Source organism: Sapajus apella, unplaced genomic scaffold (assembly GCF_009761245.1).
Source record: "Sapajus apella isolate SASKATOON/1434 unplaced genomic scaffold, GSC_monkey_1.0 scaffold18, whole genome shotgun sequence".
NCBI classification, from domain to species: domain Eukaryota; kingdom Metazoa; phylum Chordata; class Mammalia; order Primates; family Cebidae; genus Sapajus; species Sapajus apella.
The window spans coordinates 22,831,740-22,857,727 of record NW_022436958.1 but is presented as its reverse complement, the minus strand read 5'-3'; the positions used below and the strand labels follow the sequence as shown (position 1 = coordinate 22,857,727).

The following is a 25,988-nucleotide window of genomic DNA, read 5'->3' as shown; positions in this document are numbered from 1 at the left end:
TGCTATGGCAAACATTTGCTAAAGAATAGGAAATCTTTGAAGGATTTTAAGCTACAATCAAGATATATGTATTGAGTGCCCATTGTTTGCCGGCACTGTACTGGAGATAAATGAGTAAAAGCAGACATAGTCCCTGCCCTCATGGAATTTAGAAGTAGAAAAGTATTCATCAAATAATTACACTAGTATAAAATTGCATTTATCACAAGGCTAAGGAGCATGGTCTTGAGAACCTGTCAGAGAGGGACTTAGCTCCTGAAAGAGGTCAGGAAAGGATTTCTATCGGGGATCCTTTCATGTTGAAGTGAATCTTAACATGAGAGCTACAAAATGAGTGGCATTAACTAGATGAAGGGGAGCACGGAAAAGCAATAAAGGTAATAGCATATACGAAGCCTCTGCAGTCAAAGGAAAAATGTTGAACACAGAAGGACCTGTACAGAAGAATAGTGGAAGGATGAAAACAGAAGGGAAGAGCAAAGCTCAGAGGCTACCCAGACATTTCCATTTAAGTGAGCCCATGAAACTGATAAGCATTTTAGCCTAAAATCTTTTTTTTTTTTTTTTTTGAGACGGAGTTTCACTCTTGTTACCCAGGCTGGAGTGCAATGGCGGGATCTCGGCTCACCGCAACCTCCGCCCCCTGGGGTCAGGACAAGGAGCCTGCCTCAGCCTCCTGAGTAGCTGGGATTACAGGCACGCACCACCAAGCCCAGCTAATGTTTTGTATTTTTAGTAGAGACGGGGTTTCACCATGTTGGCCAGGATGGTCTCGATCTCTTGACCTCGTGATCCACCCACCTCGGCCTCCCAACGTGCTGGGATTACAGGCTTGAGCCACCGCGCCTGGCCTAGCCTAAAATCTTACAAAATATTTTGCTGATTTTTTTCATACCTTTCATAATAGCAAAAGTTTATAAATTTTATTTTTCAGATTTTTCTTACAACTATTTCTTTTAATTTTTTATTCTTATTTCTATCTAGTTTTAGGAAACACAGGTGTAAAAGCTTTTAGTAAAGATCCTTGAGATCTGCCAGTATCCAATACTGTATTTTAAGTAAAGGTAATTCACCCATCTGGCATTTTAAGAGGAAATCATAATAACAGTATTCTCTTGATATATAGGGTTGGATGTGTCCAGAGCCTGCATCAGAAAGGGAGGACTTGGTATATTTTGAACATAAGTCATTTACTAAATTGTGCAAGGAGCGTGATGGAGAATTTACTGGCGAAGAAGAAAACAGTGCACATGCACTGGAACGGAAGAGTGACAACCCCCTAGATATAGCTGTAACCAGGCTGGCTGATTTGGAGCGGAACATTGAAAGAAGGTATCTGAAGAGCCCCTTAAGTACCACCATTCAGATCAAACTGGATAATGTGGGCACAGTTACTGTCCCTGCTCCTGCACCATCCATTAGTGGTGATGGTGACGGGTAGGTTATTGAGATTAACTTGAAAAATTATTGTGCTTCTTTGCTAATTGGAGCCTATTTTCTATTGCCTGTTATCTATGTATCTTCTTGTATGTCTGTGATCCATATGGATCATGCTATTTGCATGGTGCTTTGTAAAAACTTTTTTTTTTTTTGTTATGTGCGTTGATAATCCTGCAAAGTGATCTTACATTTACCTGGTTGTGACTAAGCTTTGAGGCACGTAGCCACAGTCTGTGCACTACATCAAATTTAGTTGCTTAAACCTTATACTTATTGGCTGTTACATGTTTTTGTCATTGCTTGGCTTTCAGTGTGATGATTGTTTCACATTCAGTAATCATAAGTGTGGACATGACCTACTTAATTTTTCTATATTTCAATGCAGAATTGAAGAGGATATTGCTCCAGGGCTCAGGGTATGGAGAAGGGCATTATCAGAAGCTCGCAGTGCTGCACAGGTAGCTCTGTGCATTCAGCAATTACAGAAATCAATAGCATGGGAAAAATCAATTATGAAAGTTGTAAGTGTTTTTATTTAAGAAATACTATAACTAATTTACTTTGTCCTGTTTCTTCCAACCTCCAGATCTTTCTTAATTGTACATTACCTATTGTCATAATAATGTATGCTATACTTGAGAGTTTTTCTAATTCTAAAAGATTTTTAATACTTTCCTCCTTACTGAAGGAAGCTTTCAAATGTGTTATCTTTTATTTGTTAAAATCTTGCTTCTGCCTCCTTTGAATATTGTTTATAACTCTAACTGAAGTTGTCTCCTATATTCCGTCAGCATAATAGTTGTTAATCTAAATCTTGAAGGCCGTTTCATTCTTGTAAACAGTTCCATTGTTAACATTACCTGCTATATTACTGCATTGCTAAAACATCTTTTTCTATCAATTTTCATTTTTTAATTCTAAGGAGCACTTAGATAAGTACATACAAAATAAGCAGGGAACTATTAGTTTATGTGTTTGGCGTCGGATGTGGTTAACATGAATAGTAGATCCTTTAGTCTTTCCTCTACTAATTAAAACTGGTTTTTCACCTTTCTATAAGCCCAATTAGCTTATCATGTAGTAAATCTCTATTTTGTACCAGGCACCAAAATGCTGTGTGTTCAAAATAAAGAGCCATAATTCATGTTTTCCAGAGAAATATTTATTTTAAATCATGTACAAGTGTCCCTCTTGTCTCTTTTATATATCATATATAGAAGTATCTATTATATGTAGTCTTTTAGGAATTACTTTAACATTTACTTTTTTTTCTCTTTTTTGAGACAGAGTCTTGCTCTGTCACTGAGGCTGGAATGCAGTGGCATAATCTCAGCTCACTGCAACCTCCGCCTACTGGGTTCAAGTGATTCTCCTGCCTCAGCCTCCTGAGTAGTTGGGATTACAGGCACCCGCCACCATGCCCAGCTAATTTTTGTATTTTTAGAAGAGATGGGGTTTTACCATGTTGGCACAGCTGGTCTCAAACTCCTGACTTCAGGTGATCCACCTGCCTAGGCCTCCCAAAGTGCTGAGATTACAGGCATGAGTCACTGCACCTGACCACCATTTACTTTTGAATGACAGACTAGCTTTAAAATGTAAACATTTGAGATTCCTTTTCATGAAGGACTAAAGGTGAAATTCCTTTACTTAAAATAGTTGTTTTCCTGAAGAAGTGATTGTTAAATAACTGAGCATTCTTTGTTTCATTTTTACCTTTATGCTTCAACTACTCAAGTCCTTATTAATTCCACACAAATAAATTATGTTTCTTCTATGGTTTTTCACTGTTTCCTAAAATATGTATGAAATAATGAATCTGCATTTCACAATGTGCTCCAATACAGGTCTTTCTCAATTCAGATTGGAATTTACAATAATTTTTTTTTTTTTTTTGAGACGGAGTCTCTGTTGCCGAGGCTGGAATGCAGTAGCACAATTTCAGCTCTCTGCTACCTTGTTCTCCTGGGTTCAAGTGATTCTCCTGCCTCAGCCTACTGAGCAGCTGGAATTACAGGCATGCACCACCATGCCCAGCTAATTTTTGTATTTTCAGTAGACAGTGTTTCACCATGTTGGCCAGGCTGGTCTCAAACTCCTGAACTCAAATGATCCACCCACCTGCCTTGGCCTCCCAAAGTGCTGGGATTACAGGTATGACCCACTGCACTTGGCCCGGAATTTACTCTAAATTTTAAAGCACTGTTCGATTCATTTAATAGCATTTTTACCAGGTACAGATTTTTTTTCTTCTAAAAATTATTATTGAAACCAACTTTAAAGTCACCTTAGACAGTATATTTGGTAAGATCTAGACAATAATGATTTTTTTTAAAAAGAGAGAGAGAGACTGAAACTGAGTTCTTGCCAGGTATGGTGGTGCATGCCAGTAGTCCCAGCTACTCCAGAAGCCAAGGCAGGCTGATCGCTTGAGCCCAAGAGTTCAAGGCTGTAGTGTGCGATAATCACGCTTGAGAATAGCCACTGCACTATAGTCTGGGCAACATAATGAGACCTTGTCTGTAAATAACATTGAAAAAAAAAAGATTAAGTCCTAGATCAAAATGAAATTTGTAGTTATATTTTTTTCTCATCTACATCAAAGCAATCATCATGATGTGTTCAGTTTTATTATAAACTTATACACAGAAACCTAAAACTTGTATCAAAACCTGCTTTTATATTGAGGTATTTAAATTCTGCAATGTAAAGCTTTATTTCCATTTTTGCAGATCCATTCACCTTTCCCTGTTCTTCATATACACTTATTATCATTTAGCTCCATCTCTCACAATCTTCATTTCATTTTTCAAATGCTTAATAATACATTTTTTTAACTGTGAAACTACCTTGAAAAGAAGGCAGTGTTTCATATTCAAAGATTAAGAAGCACTTTATAACCTTTAGGACGTAACAGTGCCTATAATAATTCTCATAGTAATTCCTAACAAAATATTAAAGTGCTCAATATCTTTAGAAATACCCTGTTGAACAAAAACCAAGCTTACCAAGAAAAAGAGGGAGTTGTTATAATTTGCCTCCAGATAATTCTCTACCCACAGTATGCTTTATATTGTCATTAAACAATAGGCAGCATCCACTGCTTTTTACTGTAGCAGCAAAGGAATTAAAACCAAATATTAATATATTTACCATAACACTGTGAGCTGTTACTGTAATTTTTTAAAATTGTTATGAGTTTGATATCTGTCACCCTTTCTTTAAAAGTATCAGAAAATAATTTTATTTTTAAATCCTAAGTATGAAATGTAAGACAGACCTTGTAGTATTTTTAGTTGCCTAGTAGAGAAAACAATGAGTATTTACTTACATTCATGAAACTGCTTTTTAAATTGTGTTGTTATAGGGATATAAATATAACCTTGCAATTGTTATCTCTCAGTGAATATTTTCACAATAGAAGTTGTAACGATGTAATTCAAGTATGGAGAAATAACACCGCCTTAAGGTATTCAGTGATGGTGATGTTAGAAAAGGTCATAGAATAGATACTGATTGTTGGAATGTTAAACTCTGCTGCTTTTGCTCTTGGTAACCATGCCAATTTTAATATGAAATATATAATATATACATTTGATAAATATTTGTTAACTTGAATAGTGCGTATCTGCTGTTTAGATAAGATTCTAAAACTATAATTGATATACATACTAAGTTAGATCAGAAGACCATTTTATACTTTCCCAGACTAAGATAAAATGTTGCATTGAAAATTAAAGTAAGTTTGAACAGTTACTCTATTTTGTTTTTAAGAGCATATAAATACCTAACTTTAAAGTAGTTTAAATGATTTCTTGTTAAATGTTTTCATTTTTAAAAATATTGATTGCAGGACATTTTCTTTTGTGACTGGAATATGAACTAAATGTCAAAAAAATAATGTTAGTGCTTACCATTTTTTAAAGCCATCTTGAAAGTTTTTACTTGTCTAACTTTTCTTCTTTCCTTTGCAAAACTTAATATACAGAATATGTGAACATGGAAGTCTTCTCTTTGCAGATTTAAAGTTTTTAATTTTATTAGAAAATTTTCAGTAGAAAACAGTTTTATTTTTAATTCTAAAAAATAAATGATGACCTCTTAATTTCTTCAATGTATCTTTTTTTCTTTAGAAACTATTTTGTAGAATCCCTTTTCTGCACTTGTGACACATGTTTGATTTGGGTTGAGTTTCAAAGTTTCCTGGTTTGAACACATGTTCCCATCTATCACAAAACATAGATGAATTAGTCAAAAATCTAGGGTTATCTTTTTATTATACTTAATTATACTAATACAACTTTGCTAATTTTGATTCTAAAAATTACTCTAACTCTTATTTCTTTCTCAGGATATCATGAGGAGGCTCTAAGATAAGCAAAAGATGAAGCACATTAAACAAATAAAACACCATGTATTAAAGCTATTCATTGCTTTATGTGCTCTAATGTCATGTTAATTATTTCATATGTTAATGTGTACATGCTTCTGAAGTGTGTGCAGGCATCCTGCCTCTAGCTTTGTTCTTTGCAGTGTACTTGAAATGTGCATTTACCCCAATAGAACTGCTCACCCGTCATGTGGTCCATATCTGTGTAACGAAAGATACATAGATGTGTATGGCTACTGTATATTTGTTAGCAAGCGGAATGAATGTTCATCACTAATATAAAATAGGAATTATGGTGTGTTTAACATCCCAATAACTATTATTCATAGCAGAGGGTTAATTTTAAATGATTTTTCATGTATTATAGTACTGCCAAATCTGTCGAAAGGGAGATAATGAAGAACTGCTTCTTCTTTGTGATGGTTGTGACAAAGGCTGTCATACATACTGCCATAGACCCAAGATTACAACAATCCCAGATGGAGACTGGTTTTGTCCAGCTTGCATTGCTAAGGTAAGACTGATCTAAAACTAAACGTTTTATTTTATTTTTTTATTTTTTTAATACAGTCTCAGTTGCCCAGGCTGGAGTGCAGTGGTATGATCATAACCCGCTACAGCCTAAAATTCCTGGGCTCAAGCAATCCTCTGGCCTTAATTTTGTAGCTGAGACTACAGGTGTGCACTGCAGCCAGCTAATTTTTTTTTTTTTTTTTTTTTTTTTTTTTTTTTTTTTGAGAGAGATAGTATTGCTATGTTGCCTAGAGTGGTCTCATACCTGTCCTCAAGCAATCCTCCTACCTCAGCCTGCCAAGTCACTGGAATTACAAATGTAAGCCACTGTGCCCAGCTCCAAACTAAACATTTTAATTACTAGATCAAAATGCAGACTTTTATGGGGTTTATATTTTGAAGGCAGACTCTTCTAGGTATTCTCTACCTCACTAATTCTCTCCCATGTTTAATCTCTTAACCTAATTATTAACAGTAACCTGATTATTAATAATCTCTTAACCTAATTATTAACTACTGCCTTTCCATAAACTCACTTCAGACACCCATCTGTCCACCTCCTCTTTTCCTTCCAGTTCACTCCCTGTAGCACTTCAACTCCAGCAATCCTTTGATCTCACCAGGACTGTCAGTTTGACTTAAGACTTTTCACTGTTGCTCTCCCCCTTCATGTCCTCTCTTTCCTCCTAATCTGTCTTATGTGTCATTATCCCATTATCCCAATCATTGCTTCCACCATTAGGTCCTGTGCCTCCTCCTACCCAACTTGGTAAAACCATTATTGTGGTTAATAACAACTCTGATTTCTCTAGCACCTATACTTTTGTATCTGAATATAGCTGTGGAATACTCAGCCTTTAAATTCAAGGCATTAAGGCCCGGGGATGTTGGCTCGTGCATGTAATCCAAGCACTTTGGGAGACCGAGGCAAGCACATCACTTGAGGCCAGAAGATCAAGACCAGCCTGGCAAACATGGCAAAACCCTATCTCTACTAAAAATACAAAATTATAGCTGGGCAAAAATTAGTGGTGACGCATGCCTGTAGTCCCAACTACTTGGGAGGCTGAGGTAGGAGAATCACTTGAACCTTGGAGGTGGAGGTTGCAGGGAACCCAGATGATGCCACTGCACTCCAGCCTGAATGACATAGTGAGATTCCATCTCAAAATAAATAAATGTAAGTAAATAAATAATTAAACTTATGGTGTTAGAGGGCCTTTAATAATGTCAAGAATTTAGCTCTGTCTCCTCCATCTTCATTCTCAGCTTACTGTCATTCAGCTGAGAAAATGGAAGCCATGAGAAGAAAATATCACAACGTCTTGCCACCACATCTGCTGTCCTTCTGCATCTAGGCTCACGTACTTTACCTTCTCTGCTGTTGCCATGAACTCCTGACTAAACCAGTTTTCCCACTTGTGCCTCAGATCCCATCCCTTCTTACCTCCTTGGGGATATTATTCCAGCAGTTCTCCCTTCTACTGCATCATCAATTTCTTCTTCTCCACTGGGTTCCTCTCTTCAGCCTGCTGATATGCTGCTATCTTTCCCATCCTAAGAACACTAAGCAAAAGCCCTCTTCTTTCCTCACTTCTCCCTTGATCCAGTTCCTCCATTTTTTCCTTCCATCTACAGAAAAACACTTGGAAAATTTTTTGTTCTGATTCTATCTAATACCTCTCCTCTGGTTCACTCTTTGTTTGTTTGTTTGTTTGTTTGTTTTTTAAGACAGGGTCTTCATTTGTTACCTAGGCTGGAATGCAGAGACACTATCACCGTTTACTGCAGTCTTGATTCTCCCACACTCAAGTGATCCTCTCACCTCAGCCTCCCAAGCAACAGGGACTGCAGACCTGTACCACCATGCTTGGCTAATTTTTTTTAATTTTGTGGAGACAGGGTCTCACTGTGTTGCCCAGGCTGGCCTCAAATTCCTGTGCTTAATTGATCCTCACAACACAGCCTCTGAAGCCTGGGATTACAAATGTGAGTCACCACACTCAGCCCTGATTCACTCTTGAACTCACTGTAGATTTTCACCTCCACAGCTTCTCCAAAAATGTTCTTATTGTGGCCACAAATAGCATTCACATTTCTCACTCCAGTGATCAGTGCCTGTGTCATCCAACCTATTACATTTGCTAGAGCTGAACACTCTTTCCTCCTTGAAACAATGATTTTTCACTTGACTTCCAGGATACCATACTCACCTGGTTTTCTTTCCAGTATTTTCTTCTTCTCAAGTCTCCTTCGATGATTTTTCCCTACCTCCCTGATCTGTAAACATTGGAGTGCTGTCTTTCCCTCAGGGTTATCATCTGTAAAATAGGATAGTATCTGCTTTGTGGGGATTTGTGAAGAACAAATAAGGTCATACATGTGAAAGTTTTTATAATGTTATAGTTATGTGTTTATTTTAATACTTACTATGTTTAGGCTATATTTCACTAGATAGCAAGTGGTCTTACATGACATCATATTCACTAATAATCTTTTTTTATTTTGATTATTCTATTGATCATTTTTGTCATACATAGTTAAATATAACTTAGCAGCGATCTTCACTGTACACAAAATTATCTCTTATTGTACATAAAATTATCTTTTAGCTTCATAACTGTCAAGTCATAGAGAGTTTCTCTAATACTCGGTGAATTAATAACAGATAAGTGTTTGAAGTCTTGGGAGTATCACCTGGTAGGTCATTGGACATTTTGTCTTCAATAAATTTTCTTAAATTAGTATCCTAGCTATCTATCATTTAAGGAGTAGACTTGGAGACATAATCTATAATCTCATTCGAGCCCTTCACTGTGAATACAGCTTTCCAAGCCTCTGCTTTTTTTGTTTTTTAAATGTAGTGAACTAGATGTTTCTTATAGTTAATTTGTAATTATTTTAAGACATTTATACTATACATACACCTTGCTCTCAAGTGGCTTTTTCTGGATACATCATCCTGATTAACTATTTTTACTCTACGTGTGTGTGTGTGTGTGTGTATGTATATACGTATGTGATCACAGGATCACAGAATCAAAAAGACGTATGTGTGTGTGTGTGTGTGTACATATACATACAACATAGCTATCCCTCAATATCTGCAGGGGATTAGCTCCAGCATCACCATGGATATCAGAATCCACAGATGCTCAAGTTCCTTATATAAAATGGAATATTATTTGCATATAACCTACACACATCCTCCCATCCTTCAAATCATCTCTAGATTATTTATAATACCTAATAAAATGTAACAACTATGCAAATAGTTGTTATACTATATTGGTTTTTATTATTTTTATTGTTTTGTTATAGGGGGTTGGATTTTTTGTTTTATATTTTCTTTCTTTTTTTTTTTTTTTTTTTTTTTTTTTTTTAAAAGAATGTTTTTTTTTTTCCCCGGTATTTTGTTGTTAAGACAGAGTCTCATTCTGTCGCCCAGGCTGGAGTGCAGTGGCACGATCTCAGCCAACTGCTGCAACCTCCACCTCCTGGATTCAAGTGATTCTCTTGCCTCAGCCTCCTGAGTAGCTGGGACTACAGGCATGCACCACAACACCCAACTAATTTTTGTATTTTTAGTAGGGATGATGTTTCACCATGTCGGCCAGAATGGTCTCAAGCTCCTAATCTTAAGTGATCCACCCACCTTAGCCTCCCAAAGTACTGGGATTACAGGCATGAGCCATTGTACCCGGCCTTTGTTTTATATTTTCTATCTGTGGTTGTTTGAACCCACAGATGTGGAACGTGCAGGGCCAATTGTATTAATACACATTTATAAACACACACATGCATAACACACACAAACTCACATATTAGACATTTCAAACTTCAGTGCCTACAAAAGCCAAGTAAGTAACATGAAAGAGTTCATTGGACCCCCTAGGGGGACACTGTGGCAAACAGGAGAGTCATGTCCCTATTTAAATTTAATTCAAAGCTCAACTCTACCCAATTGTTGTCATGTGGGAATGTGGGCCCCATGTTCCAGAACCCATATATTCAAGGGCAGTTGGAACTGTGGATTTTTATGTCTTTCCAAATATTAAGTATTGGTAACAAATTCAGAATTTTTACAAGCATTATATGAAGCAAATAGTACATTCTGTGACCTGTTTGGAGCTTATGAGCCACCAGTTCGTGACTTATAAGAATATATAAACATAAAAGATTTGTGCCATTGTTCATGAAATCTGATAAGTTTTGCATAAGACCCACTGAAGTTCCACTTCGAATTTGTACTCTAGCCAAGAAAATGTGATGAGGGTTGGGGAATGCTCTGCCCAAGAGCAAAGTAATCAGGTTAACAGAGTAACTAGATAAAAAGTTTGCTTTTAAAGTATGTGTGTGTGTACTATCTAATTAGATCAGCTGACACACATCATTTTTTTGTCTTTTATTAAAAAATCACGTCTTTTGATTCTTTGATTTCAATTTCATATTTTCTTTCCTTCCTTCTTTTTTTTTGAAACAGAGTCTCATTCTGTTACCCAGGCTGGAGTGCAGTGGGGTGATCTCAGCTCACTGAAACCTTGGCCTCCCGGGTTCAGGTGATTCTCGTGCCTCAGCCTCCTGAGTAGCTGGGAATACATACATGCACCACGACACCCGGCTAATTTTTGTATTGTTGATAAAGATGGGGTTTCACCATGTTGGCCAAGCTGGTCTCAAATTCCTGACCTTCTTGTTGGCCTCCAAAGTGCTGATATTGCAGGATGAGTCACCTCGCCCAGCCCAATTTTGTATTTTCTTATTGTACGTATTAACTTGTTAAAAATATATCCCAATTAATATTTTAGTTCAGATAGAAACTAGATGTTTTGGCCCACTATTTATAACATTTTGTTTTTTTTAAGTAATAGAGCTATTCAGTCTAACTTGTCATTAAATGGACTTTCTCTTCATTTTATTAAGTACTCTGCCTTTTTTAATGATTTCAGAGTGCTGAAAGCTCAGTGTTATACAAAAACCCAAAATAATCAGATTTTAATGAATAAAAATAACTAAATGGAGAAAAGACTAAATAAAATATTAATTATTTCAGTTAGTGACAGGTTGTGATTCTTTGGTATGATATGGAGAAAGCGTTGGATTTATGGTTTACCTTATTTAGTCAATTAAAATATCTCCTTAACTATACTTTAACCTGCTAATAAAGAAGCAAATAATTTTAGCTATTTGATTAAGAGCATTTTCAAGTAATGTAAGCAAGGTGGTGCACACCCATAGCCCCAGCCACTCGATCTCAAGAGATCCTCCTCCACGTCAGCCACCCAAGTGGCTGGGGCTACTATAAGCTGTGATTGTACCTCTGTATTCCCAGCCTGGGCAATAGAGCAAGACTGCAAAAAAAAAAAAAAAAAAGAAACGACTACAGCTAACTTTAAGTTATTGGTACACTGATTTGTTTTGTTTTGTTTTGTTTTGTTTTGTTTTGTTTTGTTTTGTTTGAGATGGAGTGTCTCTCTGTTGCCAGGCTGGCGGAATGAAGTGGTGCCATCTTGGCTCACTGAAACCTCTGACTCCCTGATTCAAGCGATTCTTCTGCCTCAGCCTCCAGAGTAGCTGGGATTACAGGCACGTGCCACCATACTCAGATAATTTTTATGTTTTTAGTAGAGACGGGGTTTCACCATGTTAGTCAAGATGGTCTAGATCTCCTGACGTTGTAATATGCCTGCCTCAGCTTCCCAAAGTGCTGGGATTACAGGCGTGAGCCACTTGTGCCTGGCTTGCTACACTGATTATATGACTTTGCAGTCTAGAATTTTTTAACAATCTAGTTAAGGGAATAGTAGTTTTTTTTTTTTTTTTTTTAGATATAAGTAACCTTTTATTTCAATATAAATGTTTTAGAATCATTCTATTTATGAATTCTTATAATATTAAGGTGGGTGTTTATGTGTTTTGTTCTAAATCTTTTGATTGTTTTATTTAACTTAAAATATGCCATCTCCTCCTCTTAGGCACTATGATAACTTATCTTTGCCCTGGAGGACACTTGCCAGTTTGTGTCCTGTGCTCTTCTCTCCGCTGGTTTTATCTTTCGCTCAGGGAACAGACACATGATTGGATCCTCACTTTGAGATTTAATTATTTGTGGGAGGCTAACCATATATTTATTTCATTGATTTCTTGCAAACTATAGCTCACAATTCTGACAATACCAATTGATAGCAACATTTTAAATCTTTTATAACTTTTTGTAGAGGTTACTGGAACATCACACACCAACTGACTTGATTAACTTGTTAAACCGTGTGGGTCACAGTCTTAACAATCTAATCCCAAATCTAGTTCTTTATAATATTTAAATGTGTATAAGGCAAAACTGGTTAATATAAAAAATATGCATACAAAGTAAAATAAGACTACTGAAGGGATTTCAGCCTTTGGAAGAATTTTAAAACTGTAGTAATTCCCCCTTCCCTCTATTTTAATAAGTAAAATCAGATATATTGTTTATAAAAGGAGAACTGACTACCTTTACTCTTGACTACCTTTACTCTTTATTGTAGTCAGAGTTGATAAACTGGTTTCATTTTGTATGATGTTCATATTTTAACTGTGTATCAATGTAGACATTGAAAAGTCACAAACTTGAAAGATTTAAAAATAAGCACTATTGGGCTGAGTGCCGTGGACCACGCCTGTAATCCCAGGACTTTGAGAGGCCAAGGTAGGCAGATCACCTGACGTCAGGAGTTCAAAACCAGCCTGACCAACATGGTGAAACCTCATTTCTACTAAAAATACAAAAAATTAACTGGGCGTGGTGATGAGCGCCTGTAATCCCAACTGCTTAGGAGGCTGAGGCAGGAGAATTGCTTGAACCTGGGAGGTGGAGGTTGCAGTGAGCCGAGATCGTGGCCACTACACTCCAGCTTGGGTGGCAGAGCAAGACTCTGTCTCAAAAAAAGCACTATTAGGACAGTCTAGATGCACAGATTATCTTTAGCACCTCAATCAATAGAGATAAAAATGTTACAAATTAGGCAATCTATCATATTCTTCTGCTTTTTACTGAGTAATGGATTTTAGTGTTAATTTGTTGTTCCATCTTTGGTTTCTTTTAGTCTATGATCATTATTTTTATTTTATTTTATTTATTTTTTATTTTTTTTCTCTTTTTTTTTAATTGCATTTTAGGTTTGGGGGTACGTGTGAAGAATATGCAAGATTGTTGCATATGTACACACATGGCAACTTGATTTCCTGCCTTCCTCCCCTTCACCTATGTATGGCATTTCTCCCCATGTTATCTCCCCCCAACTCCCCCCACTGCTGTCCCTCCCCTATTTCCTCCCAAAAGACCCCAGTGTGTGATGCTCCCCTCCCTGTATCCATGTGTTCTCATTGTTCAATACCCACCTATGAGTGAGAACATACGGTGTTTGATTTTCTGTTCTTGTGTCAGTTTGCTGAAATGATGGTTTCCAGGTTCATCCATGTCCCGAGAAAGGACACAAACTCATCTTTTCTATGGCTGCATAATGTTTCATGGTGTATATGTGCCATATTTTCCCTGTCCAGTCTATCATTGATGGGCATTTGGGTTGGTTCCAGGTCTTTGCTATTGTAAACAGTGCTGCAATGAACATTCTTGTGCATGTGTCCTTATAATAGAACAATTTATAATCCTTTGGATATATACCCAGTAATGGGTTTGCTGGGTCAAATGGAATTTCTATTTCTAGGTCCTTGAGGAATCGCCACACTGTCTTCCACAAGGGTTGAACTAATTTACACTCCCACCAACAGTGTAAAAGCGTTCCTATTTCTCCACATCCTCTCCAGCATCTTTTGTCTCCAGATTTTTTAATGATCGCCATTCTAACTGGCGTGAGATGGTATCTCAATGTAGTTTTGATTTGCATTTCTCTAATGACCAGTGATGATGAGTATTTTTTCATATGTTTGTTGGCCTCATGTATGTCTTCTTTTGTAAAGTGTCTGTTCATATCCTTTGCCCAATTTTGAATGGGCTTGTTTGTTTTTTTCTTATAAATCTGTTTTAGTTCTTTGTAAATTCTGGATATCAGCCCTTTGTCAGATGGGTAGACTGCAAAAATTTTTTCCCATTCTATTGGTTGCCGATTCACTCTAATGAGTGTTTCTTTTGCCGTGCAGAAGCTGTGGAGTTTGATTAGGTCCCATTTGTCTATTTTGGCTTTGTTGCCAATGCTTTTGGTGTTTTTGTCATGAAGTCCTTGCCACGCCTGTGTCCTGAATGGTTTTGCCTAGATTTTCTTCTAGGGTTTTTAGGGTGTTACGTCTTATGTTTAAGTCTTTAATCCATCTGGAGTTACTTTTAGTGTAAGGTGTCAGGAAGGGCTCCATTTTCTGCTTTCTGCACATGGCTAGCCAGTTTTCCCCACACCATTTTTTTAACAGGGAATCCTTTCCCCATTGCTTGTTTTTTTCAGATTCGTCAAAGATTGGATGGTTGTAGATATGTTGTGTTGCCTCCAAGGCCTCTGTTCTGTTCCATTGGTCTGTATCTCCGTTTTGGTACCAGTACCATGCTGTTTTGATTACTGTAGCCTTGTAGTATAGTTTGAAGTCCGGTAGTGTGATGCCTCCTGCTTTGTTATCTTTGCTTAGAATTGACTTGGCCATGCGGGCTCTCTTTTGGTTCCATATGAAGTTTAAGGTGGTGTTTTCCAGTTCTGTGAAGAAGGTCATTGGTAACTTGATGGGAATAGCTTTGAATCTGTAAATTACTTTGGGCAGTATGGCCATTTTCACTATACTGATTCTTCCTAACCATAAACATGGAATGTATCTTCATCTGTTTGTGTCCTCTCTTATTTTGTTGAGCAGTGGCTTGTAGTTCTCCTTGAAGAGGTCCTTTACGTTCCTTGTTAGTTGTATTCCTAGGTATTTTATTCTCTTTGTAGCAATTGTGAATGGCAGTTCATTCTTGATTTGGCTCTCTTTAAGTCTGTTACTGGTGTATAGGAATGCTTGTGATTTTTGCACATTGATTTTGTATCCTGACACTTTGCTGAAGTTGCTTATCAGTTTCAGGAGAATTTGGGCTGAGACGATGGGGCCTTCTAGATATACAATCATGTCGTCTGCAAATAGAGACAATTTGACTTCCTCCTTTCCTATTTGAATACCCTTTATTTCTTTTTCTTGCCTGATTGCTCTTTGAATAGGAGTGGTGAGAGACGGCATCCTTGTTTAGTACCAGATTTCAAAGGGAATGCTTCCAGTTTTTGCCCATTTAGTATGATATTGGCTGTTGGTTTGTCGTAAATAGCTTTTATTATTTTGAGATACGCTCCATCAATACCTAGTTTGTTGAAGGTTTTTAGCATAAAGGGCTGTTGAATTTTGTCAAAGGCCTTCTCTGCATCAATTGACACAATCATATGGTTTTTGTCTTTATGGAAATCTAGTACCAGATTTCACAGGGAATGCTTCCAGTTTTTGCCCATTTAGTATGATATTGGCTGTTGGTTTGTCGTAAATAGCTTTTATTTTGAGATATGTTCCGTCAATACCTAGTTTGTTGAGGGTTTTTAGCATAAAGCGCTGTTGAATTTTGTCAAAGGCCTTCTCTGCATCAATTGACATAATCATATGGTTCTGTTTATGTGGTGAATTACGTTTATAGACTTGCATATGTTGAACCAGCCTTGCATCCCCGGGATGAAGCCTACTTGATCATGGTTGAGAAGCTTTTTGATGTGCTGTTGCAATCGGCTTGCCAGTATTTTATTGAAGATTTTTGCATCTGTGTTCATCATGGATATTGGCCTGAAGTTTTCTTTTCTTGCTGAGTCTCTGCCGGGTTTTGGTATCAGGATGATATTTGTCTCATAAAATGATTTGGGAAGGATTCCCTCTTTTTGGATTATTTGGAATAGTTTCAGAAGTTATGGTACCAGCTCCTCTTTGTATGTCTGGTAGAATTCGGCTCTGAACCCATCTGTACCTGGGCTTTCTTTGGGTGGTAGGCTCTTAATTGCTGCCTCAACTTCAGACCTTGTTATTGGTCTATTCAGGGTTTTCTAAAAGTGTTTGGTATGTACCACATATTTGGAAAATCAAAATAAAAGTCATACATTGCCAGAACTTTACATATCTCTCTTTTATGATCTATTATATTTATCATAACATTTAACTCTCAAAAGGCAGATTTTATTTCTCTGTGAATACAGGGTGGGGCACCCTTCTTGTTGCATCAGTGTGTTGCCTGCAAATTGTGGTTATGTTTGCATAAGACCACATTGATATTTCTTTTTTGCATGTAATCCTAGAGCTAGAATGACTTTAGCTAGTACGTGGTTTCTCATTCTTATTTTTAAAATAAGAAAATAAGACCTCACAAATATTTTTGCTCAAAGTTAGTAGCAGAGCCATAACTGGAATTCATATCCTTTGGTTCCAAGTACAATATCTTTTATAGCTTTCTATGTTGTTTTTCTCAAAAACAGACATCGTTTTCCCCCATCTTTCACCACTGCTTTGTTCACACCTGGGAGCCACAAGTTTGTGGAACTCTCTTCTTATTGCAAATACCTTTATTTTTTACCCCCCAAAAAAGAATCAATTTCTAGTAGATTTGATCACTTGGATTTCTCTATTTGATACTTCCTTAGCTCTTTTTCATTTTTTGGCCTGGCTTTTTATTATCTCTTCAACTTTCTTATTAACAATTTCTGTATTTTCATTTATGTTTATCTTTATTCTTAATTCTGTTGTGCTCCAAAAGAGAATTCTTTTGTATCTTTAAAATCATTCAGTTAGTGACCTAGACAAAAGGAATACTACAGACACATTCTATAGATGAACTACCATGAGATCAGCGTCTCAAGTTTTAAGAATTCTTAAAATTAATAGACTTTTCATGTTTTATTAGATTTTATCCTTACGAGAGAAAAAATACACAGATCTTTCTTAAGAATAATAGTTATCAACATTCTAGATCAGAGTTATTCTTTTTACTTGTTTGTCCTGTCAGACTTTCATAATTTAAAATAATAGAAGGTCTGTAGACAGTCACTTTCTTAAACTTCATTTACTTTTTTTTTAAATTAAAGGCAAGTGGTCAAACTGTAAAAATCAAAAAACTTCATGTCAAAGGAAAAAAGACTAATGAGTCAAAGAAAGGCAAGAAGGTAACTTTAACAGGAGATACTGAAGATGAAGACTCTGCATCTACAAGTAGTTCTCTAAAAAGAGGAAACAAAGATCTCAAGAAAAGAAAAATGGAGGAAAACACTTCTATTAACTTGTCAAAACAAGAAAGTTTTTCTTCAGTTAAGAAACCTAAAAGAGATGACTCCAAGGACCTAGCTCTTTGCAGGTATTATTTCCATTTTCATGCACTCTATATTTGTAACATCCCATTTTATTTGTTTAAAAACCTTTTACCATATTAAAGCTTCCTTTCTGATAATTTGTGGAAATAAAAAATGTAAAGCACAAGTGTTAAGAAAATGTGTAAGTACAGTAAATGTATTCCTTTGTCCTTTAACATTAATTTGCATTGAGTTTTTATTTGAAAGATTATAATTGGGCCTGGCACAGTGGCTCATGCCTAAAATCCCAGCAGTTTGAGAAACTGAGACGGGCAGGTCACCTGAAGTCAGAAGTTCGAGACCAGTCTGGCCAACATGGTGAAACCCTGCCTCTACTAAAAATACAAGCATTAGCTGGGCATAGTGTCGCACATCTATAATCCCAGCTACTTGAGAGGCTGAGGCAGGAGAATCACTTGAACCTGGGAGGCTAAGGTTGTGTTGAGCTAAGATGGCGCCACTGTACTCCAGCCTGGGCAACAGAGCAAGCCTTTGTCTCTGTCTCTGTCTCTCTGTCTCTCTCTCACTTTCTCTCTCTCTCTCTCTATATATATGCATTTATATATGTGTGTATATACATATATATATATATACACACACACACATACACACATATATGTGTGTGTGTGTATAATATACATATATATAATAACTGAATTTTTTTTAAATTAGAGAATAGACAATTGTAAAGTATGGATACTGATTTCAAACATTATTTTCTTTAGTATGATTCTGACTGAAATGGAAACTCATGAGGATGCATGGCCTTTTCTACTTCCTGTAAACTTGAAACTTGTTCCTGGTTATAAGAAAGTTATTAAGAAGCCTATGGATTTTTCCACAATTAGAGAGAAACTAAGTAGTGGACAGTAAGTAAATCATTTCAGTTTACTAAATATTTATTGAATCCCTGATATGTGCTGGGCATATTTGCAGTGAGCCAAAGTTATTTTAATTAACCATAAGATATAGGCCCTGCCTTTCAGGTGGGTGTGTGTATGTGTATTTGGCTAGGGTAGAATAGCATAGAAGAGAAACCAACTAAAATTATTTAAGAAAGTAAAAACCAGTGTAATAGGCTGGGCGTGGTGGCTCACGCCTGTAATCCTAGCACTTGGGGAGGCTGAGGTGGGTGGATCACCTGAGGTTAGGAGTTCAAGACCAGCCTGGCCATCATGGTGAAATCCCATCTTAAAAAAAAAAAAAAAAAAAAACAGTGTAATAAACCTGCTTTTGACATTAAAAGAGCACCACAAACCCAGGCTGAAGGTAAGGAAAAGTAACAGGAAAGCCTCCCAAAGGAAGTAATATATAAGCCAGAACTTGTATTCTGCATCCATGGCACAACCACACCTCATATGGATTTAACAAAAATTGACTTAAATATTGTTAGATGACCATAATGCGGAAATAGAAGATCTTTGGAAGTTTTACATATTAAGAGCTTTAATGTAGTTATTGGAGAATACCAAAATTCCATTTATTAATGTGGAGAGAAAACTATTATTTGCTCCTCTCTACCTTATCCTCTTTGCAATCCTATTCCAAGAATAAAGTTACTTACTTTGGGAGGCTTTCCTGATACTCATGCAACGTGTATTTTAATTATGTTGTTATTATTCAGTATATTATTTAGATCTTCCTGTACATTCTTTTGGTGAAAATAACTGGAGCCTGTGTACTCTATACTTAATTTAGAAGAGTTAAATAGAACTTATAATGATCAGTGTCCCTCACAAATATCAAGTGATTTACTAAGTTATCGAGATGACTAATTTATTTCTTTGGAGGATGAAATAACAGTCTTCCAAAGGTTTATGTCTGTTTTGTTTTATTATTTTCTTAATTACAGAAGGGACCTCCCTAAATTCGGGAAGCATTTAAAACCATTAAAATGATTGATTGGTACTGATTGGTTCCAGTATGCAAATGCTGTGATCAAGATATGGACTAGTTCTTTCTTTCTTAGTTCTATCAAAATAGTCCATTGTCTAGATGGATGGCACAATGAAATTTGTAATTAACATGGCCAAGAGGAAGAATTACACATGAAGACTTTACTAGTATTTAAATTAACTTTTGATTTTAACTTCCATGATCTTCCAGTTCCTGGATACAGGATTAACATAAACCTCAAAACTCCTAAAACAAATAGGCTTAGAAATAAATATAACAAAAAATACTACAGAATCATATGGGCCAGGTGAGGTGGCTCACACCTGTAATCCCAGCACTTTGGGAGGCCGGAGGCAGACAGATCAGGAGTTTGAGACCAACCTGGCCAATATGGTGAAATCTCGTCTCTACTAAAAGACTAAAAGTACATAAATTAGCTGGGCATGGTGGCGCATGCCTTTTAGTCCCAGCTACTCAGGAGGTTGAGGCACGAGAATCACTTGAACCCAGAGGTGGAGGCTGCAGTGAACCAAGATCACGCCACTGCACACTCCAGCCTGGGCAACTGAGTAAGACTGTATCTCAAAAAAAAAAAAAAAAAAAAAAAAAAAGCTACAAAATGAGAGCTTTGGAAAATGAGTTTGGGTGAATGGAGGAAGTCACAAGGGAAGAGGAAGAGAGAAGGAAACAGTCTGTGTAATCCTGTTTGTGATGCCAGCTGTGTGGGAAGCAAAATTCAGTGGATTCAAGCTCCTCAAACTCTCCAGTTGGAGTTGGTTAAACCCAAAGTAATGAGATAGAACCAAAACTCACAAGCCATATTTAAAATTTTTAAACTAGAAATGTTTAGAATAGAGGGAGTGGCCTACTTTAATGAATCTTTCTGAGTTCCATTAGCCACCCATCCCCTAAAGGAAGGACACACATATGAGTTATATACTTTTCTCCTGGATTCCACTCTCCCTAAGGTTAATCATTAACCTTTTCTTAGGGTAAGGAGCAATCTAAAGAGAAGTAGTTCGTAAAATAACTTTAAAATATTTTATAAAAATCATTACTACACATATTGTATGATTCCATTTGTATGAAGTATCCCGAATAGATAAATTCATAGGGACAGATAGAAGATTGGTGGTTGCCAGGTGCTGGGAAGAGGGAGGAATGGGGAATAACTGCTTAATGAGTATGATGTTTCCTTTCAGGGTGATGGCAGTGTTTTGAAGACAGAAGTGACGATAATACCATGTTGTGACTTAAATGCCACTGAATTGTCTACCTTAATATGGTTAATTTTATGTGAATTTCTTCTCCTCAATAAAAATAAGCAAATAATTCCTAGGAAAATGGATGAGGTTACATGTGAGCATATTACACATACGGAAATGTTTCTTTCATTTACACAGAAGGGAGTGAAAGGTCATATAAGATATTTCACCAAAAAAATAGAATTCCACTTTGACAAGCTTTCACAGCAAAGCTTGTGTGTTTCATGGGGTATTTTTCTTTTTTTAATTTTTATTTAAGTTTTTGTGGATACATAGTAGATGTATATATTTATGGGCTGTACAAGATACAGGCATGCAATGCATAATAATCACATCATGGAAAATTGAGTATCACATCAAGCATTTATCCTTTGTGTTACGCATCATCCAATTATGCTCTTTTAATTTAAAGTGTGTACAGTTAAATTATTATTGACTATCGTCCCCTGGTTGTGCTATCACATACTAGATCTTATTCATTCCTTCTATTTTTTTATGCCCATTAACCATCTCACCTCCCCACAGCCCTTCCCAACCTCTGGTACCCATCCTTTTACTCTGTTTCCAAGAGTTTAGTTGTTTTGATTTTTAGATTCCATAAATAAGTAAGAACATGTGATGTTTGTCTTTCTGTGCCTGGCTTATTTCACTTAACATAATGACCTCCACTTGATCCACATTGTTTCAAATGACAAAATTTCATTCTTTTTTTATGGCTGAATAGTGCTCCATTGTGTATAAGTACCACATTTTCTTTATCCATTCACCCATTGATGGACACTTAGGGTGCTTCCAAATCTTGGCTATTTGAACAGTGCTGCAACAAACACAGGAGCGCAGATGTCTCTTTAATATGCTGATCTCCTTTCTTTTGGGTATATACCCAGCAGTGGGATTGCTGGATCACATGGTAGCTCTGTTTTTAGTTTTTTGAGGAATCTACAAACTGTTCTCCATAGTGGTTGTACTAATTTACACTCATGGGATATTTTAATGGTTACATTATTTTAGTATCCAGCTTGTCATAGGTTAATTTAAAATTTGAATTTCTAAAAGCTGTCTTTTAAAATTTGTTGAATTGGCTTGAGTTGGCTTGAAATGACCATTCCTTTCTTACTAATAAGCTTAGGCAAATTCATTCACCTTTCTTTTCTCTTTTCTGTTTTCCTACAGAGGAAGAGAATTGGGTTTATCTCACCAGAAAAGCGTGGAAACCACACTGCTTCTTGTTGAAAGACAGACCCTCATAATGTTACCTCTAGTGCAGAGATAGCATATGCTTTGTTTGCTTATTTAGGTTCATCATACTCCAATTCTTGGGCAAAAGAGCATCAATAAGATAAGAGAAATAGGAAATGGGGAATTCCGTATATAAAAGCTACAGGACAAGTGTTAATTTTTATCATTGCATAGAAAGCATTTACATGATTTCTACTGCAGCTGAGCATTTTTGAATACAGATAATAGGATCCTACAAGTGATACATTTGGTCAGAGAACTTAATAAATTAGTCAAGTGGGATAGGTCGTGTGACAGAACTGTGTGACACAGGTCAAACAGGAGATGGGATATGGGAAAATGCCAGTTGAAATATGTTTTGTTCTTTAGAGAAATATGTTTTTCCATTTAACCTGTTCTTTAAATCCAATATGTTCCAGAACATACAAAAATTTTTAAATGTTCCATCTATAAGAAGGTATCATATTTTTATATCAGTTTAAATGCAGTTATCCTAATCATTTTTTTTTTCAGTTTTACCCTTTGTTAACTCTTCATTTTTTTACAAAACAAAGCCACTGTATGAAAGTAATCACTAATTATGTGTTTTCTTTCAGGTATCCAAACCTTGAAACCTTTGCTCTAGATGTCAGGCTTGTTTTTGACAACTGTGAAACATTTAATGAAGATGATTCTGATATAGGCAGAGCTGGCCACAACATGAGGAAGTATTTTGAAAAAAAGTGGACAGATACTTTCAAAGTGAGCTGAAGTTATAATAATCTCTTTATTTTTTTTCTTTTAAACAAGGACAAATGAGACCAGCAATGTGAACTGTATTTACATAAATGTGCAAGGCACATACATAATGACTTTCTTTTTCCTTAAGATAAGTATAAAAAAAAAGTATCAGAAGAATGATACCATTTTTAAAGGCTTCACTCCTACAACAACCAAGGCCCTTGGTTATTGGTTTGTGTGATTTATCAGCTAATTTAGGTAGAACAGGGAAGCACACCCAAAGAATTTTCAAAGGAAAGGGTGTTATAGTGCAATAGCAATTAAAATATATCAAATCGCACTGAATACTCAACACCAGAGCTCTAATGTGGGAAATGGTTCTCCTTTCCCTCTCAATAAATATCTATTTTTCATTTTTTTACTTTGTAGTTTATTTTTTAGTGAATGTATTTAATTTTATGAATTATTTATGATTAAACCACATCCAGAATCTTCGTTTTCTGTGAAAAGGAAGAACTAGAAAATTGCTTTAAATCTTGAAAAATACAACAAGGAATGTTTTAAAATATAAAACAAAGCCAAGTTAAACTGTTTACACTGATGTGCTATAAAAGCACCAAAAAGAAACTTTACTGTAGAGTTACAAGTACATTTATATATATATGTTGCTGCATCACTTGTGTAGTTAAATTGTATTTCCAAACAGTGAAAAAATTGACATGTATATACTGTTCATTCTTGTTTATATTGTCTTGTTTTAAATATGTATTATGTGTATATATTGTTTGCAGACCTTATTGTTCATGCCTTAGAGGATTGTAGCATTTTATTTTCGTCTGAAGGTAATGATAGCTATACAGTCTGTACAGTAATTATCCTCTACCAACACTGTGGCGTCTCCTTAATCTTGGTAGTGCCTGCCTTTGAAACAGGGTGTAGGGGATATTAGTTTTCCATTTTTCTATTTTGTTACATAATTTTAAGCCACCAGGGCCTAAATTAAAGTATAATCATTTGTATCCACGTGGAATAAAATTGTGACAATTTCCTACGCACACAGTATTTTTTCATAGAAACATTTCCCTCCCATTTGCCTTGCCTCAGAAATAAATTTAAAAGACATTTGTAACCACTGTGTTTTATCTACTGTGTGTTGTGGTGGCCTGTTGGAGGCAAATAGATCAGACTTTTTTTTGTACCTATGTAAGAGTACTTGAAGTTTTATTTAAAATAAAATGTTGTGAAAAAGGTAGCATTCTTTTTTTTAGGAGTGTTATTTTTCACTATGTGTGGCACGGATACAATAAAAGACTTTTACAAACTTATTTTTTAGTTTTTCTTAATGTAACTGAAAATATATTCTTTTTTAAAAAGCCAGTTAATTTAAATTTGATTTTTACAGAGACCTAAAGGAGGAACAGTGTGTAGAGAGTATGGTTCACAGAGCACTGGGGTGGGTTGGAAGAGGGTGAGTTTCAGTCAAGTGGCCAAACTTCTGTAGCCTCTGAGCCTCACTGGTCTGTAAACTTCTCTGGACTTGGTTTTCTTTCTTCTTTCACATTTTCAAGATGAAAATATTGGAATACATTAGATCTTGTTCTGGTATGAAAAATGTCTCTATGGCTAGCCAAATAACCCAACTGTCAAGAAGAAAAACCAATATATAAATTAGTCTAATAAGACATGTATTTCTCCAAGCATTCAAGAAATACAATTTGCTGTCCTGCTGAGCTCTGCCAGACTCCGGAGAATCCCTGTTGCACAAGCTAGGCCCAGCCTTCATGGAGCTTATAGCCCCTTGAAGTGGGCCTTAGATACTGTCCACTGCTTTTTATCATGAAGAGAGAATAGAAATGTTTTTAAAAGAAAAATTTTTTTAACTTCACCAAGCTTCAAAGCCCCAGAGTATTTTCAGTATCTCGATTGTTTGTGAAGACTTATATGAAAAACAGCTGTTACTATGTAAATGTGTCCGTTTCTGTTAACCACATATTACAGTGATGGCTTAAGGGGGCTGGTGCTTGAGCAAAAATGCCTTGTAGAGCAGGGAAGAAGGTGACACTGTGAATAAAATGTCTGGTTTTTGTGTTTCTAGAACTGCCTAGTGCTCCATGGGGATTCTTCATCAGGGAAATCCATGGGGATACTTCATGAGGATTTTTTTTTTTTTTGCCTTAGAGATTATATATGCCTACATTAATTTATATTAGACAGTACATAAGTGGCTTGATAATAACTTGTCTAGTGTCGAAGGGCTCATAAATGAGAAAATACTTAAGCACACATACACAAAATTTTTTGAGAGTGAAAATTTACTTTTTTAAAATAGGAAAAAAAGGAAAGCTTGGTAAATATTGGCTCCTTTGGATTGGTGTCTTCATTGTTACTCAGCAGAGGTAGCTGTTAAAACCTTAGTGGGCGTGATCCCACAAGGGCTGCAGTTGGAGTAGGTGACGGTGGTTCCTATACATCATGGATCACTTGTTATGTAAGTGACTCGTGCACTCCCAGTGCCCTAGGTTGGGCTTATTCTCAATAACACCAGTATCATTGTTCTCCTCAAATTAAAAAAAAAATTATCCTAACTCTCTGATGTCACATAGTTGCAAGTATATATAACATATTTTCATTAAGATAAAGTAGGCTTTCACCTGGACCTTCTTCATTTTAGTCCTAAATGCTCTGTAAATTATTTAAAAACTGGCCAGCTTTCAAGTTTAGATTTAGATTATCACTCAAGTGGTGACCACCAAGGATAACCAAACAATCCACTACTGCTGAACAGAGAAAATCATCATCAGTTTGAAACAATATGTAGACAGTAAATTAATATTTGAGTTGTTAACCACAGTGAAAATTAAACAGGTGAAAATGTGTCTATAGGTACACCTAAAACTCAAAAGAAATAAATTAACCATAAATGCAAGGTGATCCTTTTCTTGTTCCAACCCCCAAAATAAAATTTGTCACAAGCACTAGTTTTAATCTAAATTATGAAGGATCTAATCTGTCTTTGGTAACTTAATGTACCCCTACATGCTCCTTCTCTTTTCCAAACCCTCAATCCCCATATTCTTTTTTTTTTTTTTTTTTTTTTTTTTTTTTTCTAGGGTTTTCTTTTTTTTTTCGATCTTGGGTCGGATAGCGCGGTGCGCAGGCTCGGCGAGACACCCCACCAAAGAGAAAAAAAAAGAAAATATA

The 25,988-nt window shown here is 36.1% G+C and overlaps 1 protein-coding gene across 26 annotated transcripts in view; it reads left to right on the top strand.

Moving 5' to 3' along the window:
- BAZ2B (bromodomain adjacent to zinc finger domain 2B) overlaps nucleotides 1–25,988 on the top strand; it is a 432,513-nt gene that overhangs the window by 404,501 nt on the left and 2,024 nt on the right. For 18 of the 26 annotated variants that reach the window (XM_032286284.1, XM_032286303.1, XM_032286295.1 and 15 more), the window contains 6 exons: nucleotides 1,127–1,437; nucleotides 1,826–1,961; nucleotides 6,198–6,344; nucleotides 17,407–17,672; nucleotides 18,393–18,536; nucleotides 22,664–22,808. In XM_032286284.1, the coding sequence (XP_032142175.1) occupies nucleotides 1,127–1,437; nucleotides 1,826–1,961; nucleotides 6,198–6,344; nucleotides 17,407–17,672; nucleotides 18,393–18,536; nucleotides 22,664–22,808 (1,149 nt within the window). Of the gene's footprint in view, nucleotides 1–1,126; nucleotides 1,438–1,825; nucleotides 1,962–6,197; nucleotides 6,345–17,406; nucleotides 17,673–18,392; nucleotides 18,537–22,663; nucleotides 24,113–25,988 lie in introns of those variants that run through there. The other 8 variants (XM_032286302.1, XM_032286300.1, XM_032286297.1 and 5 more) reach the window with 5 other exon arrangements.